At 43.3% G+C, this 7,074-nt stretch overlaps 1 protein-coding gene across 1 annotated transcript in view; it reads right to left on the bottom strand.

Moving 5' to 3' along the window:
- ITPK1 (inositol-tetrakisphosphate 1-kinase) overlaps positions 1 to 7,074 on the bottom strand; it is a gene marked incomplete at its 5' end in the record, with an annotated part of 65,391 nt that overhangs the window by 15,399 nt on the left and 42,918 nt on the right. The window contains one exon of the mRNA XM_009076142.1: positions 391 to 489. Coding sequence (XP_009074390.1) covers positions 391 to 489 — 99 coding nt within the window. The remainder of the gene's footprint in view (positions 1 to 390; positions 490 to 7,074) is intronic.

Below are 7,074 nucleotides of genomic sequence, written 5' to 3'. Positions count from 1 at the left end.
GGTGGGTGATAAAAGAGGGCAGTCAGCAAGGCAGTGAATTTCTGAAAAAAAATAATGAATGCAGCTGGCAAAAGAAACATCTTGCACAAGTTCAGGGCAAGAGGCTAAGTTTGTTAGAACTATTACCATTTCCCAGGAATGCATGTTTATTGTAATGAGGTGTTTAAAGCAAGGAACATCAATAAAAGGCAAAGTAAAAGCTGACAGGGAGGGGGTTTGTTCCACATTCCAAGCAGATTGCTTCAGAGCATTTGTTTCAGAAAGGTTTTAACGTCCCTGACACTTTTGGCAGTGAAACCCACACTCTTACAATGTTGGCAATGTCTTGGGGAGTGCATGTGCAATATTTAGAATCTACTAGAATCACCAAGGAAAAGCTCATGTACATACTGAATGGGAATGCCAGTCCATTCTTCTCTATAAGCTGCAAGGTATCTTCTCCATAGGCACTTGTCAGCTCCATAAAGGGTGGTGAACAGATCCTCTCATCTGCAAGACAAAAACAAAGACTCAAATGGAGGTGGGAGGTTTAGCTTCTCAGCTGCAGGCCTGAATTTGGGTTTCTGGAAACATTTCAGAAGACAAAAGGCCTAATTTTCAGATAATCTAATTAGAAATATAAAGCCAATACTTTCACAGTTAGGTAGCAAAACCAATCACCTGCTTAGGAATATGTATCTGCACAAGACTTAGCCAGTGAGGTGAAAAGCAATTGGGACCTTAGCTCTTAACTTTATGCCTTCAAGCATAGTTTTCTAATGCATTTTAAAAAAACCCTGACTGGTCAGGAAATGTGGCTGAAATAGGCAGTCTCAGAAAGCCATCATTACTGTAGGGCTCCTCAAGTGGCAGATTCCAGTGTGGATTTACTTCAGCCAAGGTGCCAGTCATGTAAGACATGCTGCGGTTCCTTGAGACCTCTCTACCACGAAAACAGTGCTCATTTGTTCTGGCAAAGCCAGTCACAGCACTGCTGAGACACCAAGACATCATGCCAAGACTGCTCAGTGGGCTCTGGTGAAAGAGTAAAAAGTGGGAGCCATGGTAAAATTTAACAGATCAGGTCTGGTGTTGTGCTTATTCATATGTGGCTGCAGGAAGGCTGGAGTCAAAATCAAACCTCTTAGTGACTTAGCAGATCAAACTCCTCTAGGATTCACCTCCTGTTCACTTGTAGGAGAACTTAGATTCCCATAGGAATGCAAAAGGAAAGGGAGAAACCACTGTAGGACTCAAAGCACTTGAGCATAAATTGCTCAAGGGGTCTGGGTTGCAATTTCCAGCCTGAAGAGAACCTTAGCTTCAGCCACAGTTCCAGGACAGGTCACTGTGCACACATTACCAAGTCAAATCAAGAACACCACCCAAGTATGAGCAACTATCCAGCTTATCTCCTCAGTGAGAATAGAATTAACGGTACTGACTCCATGGAATTTTAGCTGTGGCCAGGTTATCTTTGGAGCCACAAATGAGTTACAACTTGAGTTAGCTGCATAGGACTAAATGCAGAACAGCTCTGCCAAACTCACTTCTAAGACTTATTTTAAGAGAAACAGCATGACACCTTCCTCTAAGAAGCAAATGGAGATGAGCACAAATGATGGATGCAACTGTATCTGGCAAACTCAAGTCACAGGTTTATATCAACCAGCAACTTGCCTTGAAAATAAGCAAAACATGACTGTTATTACCATCCACATCTAACCCACTAAGCACAGAGAATCCAAACAGGTGTGGGCCATGCTGTACAGATGGTGCTGAAACTGAAATGTATATGTGAACTAAAACACCAGCAAAATTACCTACATACTCTGAGAGAGCTGTGCATTCAGAAACCACTTGATAAACGCTTTTCAGATTAATGCTTTTCACTTCGTTATAGCTACATATATGTAAAAAAACCCTCTAAATCACTGAAAATAGCAGAGATGTTTTGGTATTTGTATCTTGGCATTTTTTATATTTTTGGTATACAAATCTCAATACATGCTTCAAGGCTTCGAGAGTATCAGAGAACTCTGACCATTAGCAGTGCTGTTGCTACAAGAAGTTTTCTGAGAAAAGAAAAGGCTATTTTCATACAGTCTAAAACGAGCAGAAAGATTGATGCTTTGAGGTCAACCTCTACAAAACTAAACAAAACATCCCAGACTTCAAAGCTTTCACTTTGCTGCTGTGAAAACAGAAAGCAGCATCCAAAAGTGACAGGTACTGTAATATTTACAGGCCTTTGCCAGAGCGAAAGTTCCTCAGTTGGAAGAATTTAAGGAATAAGATTCAGTTTACAGATACTTGGGAACAGCTTTGGCTTGGCAGTTCTCCCACCCACATGCTCAAGGCTCACAAATAACTTTGTCTTCAGAGTGCAGATGCAGAGGGACATATGGTTCCATCTCACTTCCCTCCATTTCTCTTCCATGCAAACAGGAATGGGAGACAGGGAGGATTCAGTGTTCCTGCCAATTAAATGACACTGCCATGGGGAGACAAAGGAAGGGGCAAACAGTACTTTCTTTGACTTTGTACTTAGAGAAGACCACCTGGATCAACAACAAGTAGCAGAAAAGACTCTTAGCATCTCAAAGTGCTCCCACTGACTTTGCACAGCACTGGCATTTTCTTCACCAAGAAGGCAATTCTAGCCCACTGAAGCCTCTAAAACAGACCATTAATTCACAGCCAGACCTGAGGACAAACAAACCCCTGCTCAACACAAGATTTCAGTACAGAAGACAGCTAGAAAACTGCTGCTCTGAGTTTAATTGCACACACTGAAATTCTGCAGGTGGCTGTAGATTTAAGAGCCGGAGGGCTGCCAGTGATGATCCTCTCCTCCTTCCCAGGGTGGCAAACACATGCTGAAGCTTTCTCTTATCATCAGGCTCCTCTTATCAGAGTGACATCAATCAGAGTGACAACAGTCTCCATGCACTTTCTGTGCAGTGAGGTCCAGGATAACCTAATTCTACAGCTGAGGGTCAATTCAATACTGTTTTACACCAGCATGGAACACCCACTGGTACACTAAACCCTCCCCTCTCCTACTGCTGAGATTAGCTGCTCAGCATGATCTTACTGAGCTGTGGTCAGGTGCTGGACCCTTGTCACTGTCACTGGGAACCAGCAGTGACATGACACCATGGAAAACCATTTTCAAAAAGAACAACAGTAAATATATACAAACAAATAAACATAACAGTCTAGGTGAGAATGGGCGACATGATTCTGGCTATACTGCTGACACTTTGTATTGATGCTACAGCCTAACCCTCCAGTCTAAAACCAAGCAATATTCTCATTTGCACTAGAGAACCCTGGTGTGGATGAAGCCCTTTACTGAAAGCAGCCTGAGAACTCCAACAGCATGAGGCCACAGCCATGGCACACCTCCCACGGAGCTGCCCTGACCGTGTACTGCTGGAAGAAGCAACTCTGTATGTGTGTCAGGACACAGATCTGATAACAACCCACAAACCTGTGGAAGGAGATGATGTTATTGCTCTTCTACCATCAGTACTCAGCTCTGTGCTATGCACTGGGATGCCACTGACTGGAAAAGTCTTCTTCTAAAACAGCAAGTTTGGAAAACACTCTGACTCATCTTCCATCCTTGACTATGAACAAGTGCCCTCAGATCCTAAGAGATTATTACAAATGTAATTTCTATGCTTTCCACTTTGGATCTGAAACTAAAACTCAGGTACTTCCTCCTTCCCTTTAGGTGCATACAATGAACAGATAACCACAATTACTAACCCTATCTTCAAGCAGCCTATGCTGAACCAAAGATATCAGCAAGAAAACCTCTCCATAAGTGAAAGGACTGCTGTGAATTCAGAGACTGTACATGGCTATTGTGCCCACTTAGAGAGTGGTATTTCTTTCTGTTCTGAGTGCCTGGTAGTGTCAGAGAGTCCTGCCTTTGACACATGGCCAGGACTCCAGGTGGACCTTAACAGGTCCAGAACTGCCAACTTAACAGCAACAAGGAAAGACTGTTCCGATCAGGAGAGTGTTCAACTCTCACTTCAGACAAGTACCAGAAGTATCTGTAGTATTTTTGTTAGAAACAATGTATTTTAAGTACATTTAAAAGTTATATTTCTGTCACTCTGTTCCTCTCCCATCTTTGTCCTCACGTTTATTGTATGCCTTGGCACAAACTTTGTGGGGTCTGCTTTCCACATTTTCCTTCAATTGTTCTCCCTTCTCTGCAAGATTATCTGATCTCACCAGGAGTTCTCTCTTTCCTCTTTTTTTTCTTTCTGTATTTTTTCTCACTTCCATGCCCATTTCTCATCTATGCCGTTCATTTTTTCAACTGTTATTTCTGTTCTGTCACTGCTACCTACACTTTATGCCTCCATCACCTTTGAATGCTGGGATCACACTGACTGCAAATTCAAGGGTAGTGTTTGCAGTGGGATCTCTGAAGACATCAAGGAAGTTGGCACTGACAGGTCCCAGGTGACAAGCAGCAATCAGCAGCCTCTGTCCAGTGTCAGGGCAGTCAGCTCTGGCATGTCCTGCTGTGGGGTGAGCTTTGTCAGGGCATTGTGCCATTCCCATGGAGCAACAACACTATTACGAAGGTGGAAAACATGACTGATGAAGTTCATTTTACAGGATGAGTAACACAGTTAACCAACAAGAGAGAGGTGAAAGAGCACTCAAACCAGGGTGTTGGTGCCAGGAGGGGATTATTCCAGATGAAGTTCAACAGTAGTGACAGCAGCAATGAGACATAAAGATGGGGAAGGTGCAGACTAAAAACTGGCTGGGGAAAAGAGTTTTCTGGCAGTGAGAACTGGGGGAGATCTTTATGCTCAGGACTTCCCTTTTGTAAGAGATATTGAGCAGTGCTCCTCTACTCAGGGCCTGTGCACCTCTGACGGACTGCACACAGACTGCCAGTCAGAGGATACCCAAACCCCCAAAAGGAAGAAGGCACAAGAAGCCAAACACTCAACACGCACTCCCATTCAGCAGGCAGGCAAAACTGAGCGAGGAAAAATAAGTGATATGTGCCTGTTCCCAGTTTAACCAAATCTTCATAGTAAATGGAAACCGCTGTGACAGGGCTGTACAAGACAGTCCCTGGATGGTTTTTGATGAGGGTAGATAGTCCTTGTACTATAAAAGTCCGAGAAGTACTGACACAGAGGGCAACTATGGATGACTGTGGGGAAAAGAGAAAACACAAGAACAGAAGAGCTATAAAACAGTGTCCTATTCAGATTTCTTCGGTCTTTATAATTTTGGACAGGTAAGACAACAAATAATAGGTTGCAGATCCAATGCTCTGCATTCATGGATCAACAAACTGCGTTTCCTTGTCTTCAGAAAAGGAATTTAAAGAGATTTTGTGATCGTCTGTGACAGCAGCTCAAAACCTGTGACTAGGAAAAAAATCCAAACCATAAGGAGGCCACTGCCTATTAAACTTCAGATCTACAGTCTGAACATATCTCCCTACCACGCAATTCACCATCCTTCACTACCTAATTTAAGGATCAGGAAGCTCAGCAGACAGGCTGAAGAAAGAGTATTTATTGCTAGCACCACCAACCTCACTCGCCACGAGACCATGATGCAGTCACCAAACACATCCTATCTGTGAGCTCCCAGCTGTGAAGTGGGGAGGCTTCACCTGCCCTTGGTGAGGCAGGGCTTTATGGAGCTGGTTTAAGGAGTTTCAGAAAAAAGACTTTTTGATGCTACTGGGATATTACAATAGTTGAACAAACTAGTTGTTTGCAGCTTCAGTCTGAGCATCGGCAACCAAAATCCTGAGTGTTACTGAAAAAAACATAAACCAGAAGGTGTTTGTTAAAAAATATCCTATCACTTGACCAGGCTCAGTGCTGCATCATTAGTAGCATCTTTTCTGTTTACACACAGAAGGTAACAGCAGCACCAAATGAGGAGCATGCTGAGGACAACAGAAAGGTAAAAGAAGTTGGTACAGTGAGTTTATGAAACAGGTGAAGGGAAGATGCAGTTTGACAAAGAAGCACAAGAGGAGGTCTGGAGTCCCCCAGGTGTGCAACAGACTTGGCACCCCTAGACCCCCTAATTCTGCTTAGCAATTCCAAACGGAGCACAGCTTGTGCCTGAGTTGTCCTCTGTGGCTGGAAAGGTTGCCAGGATTATTTCTGAAGAAACAGGGTACATGACTCTACATTGCACAATGTTTTCTGCAGAGAAATGACAAAGCTGCTTCTGAAAAGTGCTAGTCTCTGCTGTAAACACCCTTAAGATAAGGAGAAAAACATCCATGTTAAAATCAGGATTGGCTCAGGCCAGTCATCATCCAACGCTCAGGAAGTGAATGTTAAGCCTTAACTATCTGAAAGATTTACAGCAGACTGTAATAAACTCTAAACTTCCTACCTTCTTGAGAAAAAACACTCTTTAATAGAACATTTGGCTCTGTGATTTGAAAATACTTAAGACTTTTATAAAGCATATATATTTTCAGCAAACTGTGCTTCGCTGTGGCTTCCACCAGCTTGTACTGTGGCACTCTGCTCCTGTGGGGATAGAGAGGATGCACAGCCAGGGCTAAGTCTTTTTCTCTTAATACAATAAAGGGAGGAAATCTGAACTTCCAGGCCACCCCTGCCTCCTGAGTTCATTTTCAACCAAAAAACCAACCAACCTCACAGAGAAGCTGGCAGGATTTTTTTAGCATGCAGCTGAACTTTATCTTGAAGGTATCTTAAACCACTACACAGCTGGAGATTTCTGCCCTTTGAAACCCCTTTCATGACTTTGGACTATCATTTCTGCTAAGGTAAAAAGGTCAAAAGTTGGCACACCAAGTAGTTGGCCAAGCTAAGCCAGCCTCAACTTCACAGCAGCCCAGAGAAGCTGGCAGGATTTTTTTAGCATGCAGCTGAACTTTATCTTGAAGGTATCTTAAACCACTACACAGCTGGAGATTTCTGCCCTTTGAAACCCCTTTCATGACTTTGGACTATCATTTCTGCTAAGGTAAAAAGGTCAAAAGTTGGCACACCAAGTAGTTGGCCAAGCTAAGCCAGCCTCAACTTCACAGCAGCCCAGACCATC

Source organism: Acanthisitta chloris, unplaced genomic scaffold (genome assembly GCF_000695815.1).
Source record: "Acanthisitta chloris isolate BGI_N310 unplaced genomic scaffold, ASM69581v1 scaffold7006, whole genome shotgun sequence".
NCBI classification, from domain to species: domain Eukaryota; kingdom Metazoa; phylum Chordata; class Aves; order Passeriformes; family Acanthisittidae; genus Acanthisitta; species Acanthisitta chloris.
The sequence above is the reverse complement of the archived record's forward strand: the minus strand, read 5'-3'. Positions and strand labels throughout refer to the sequence as shown.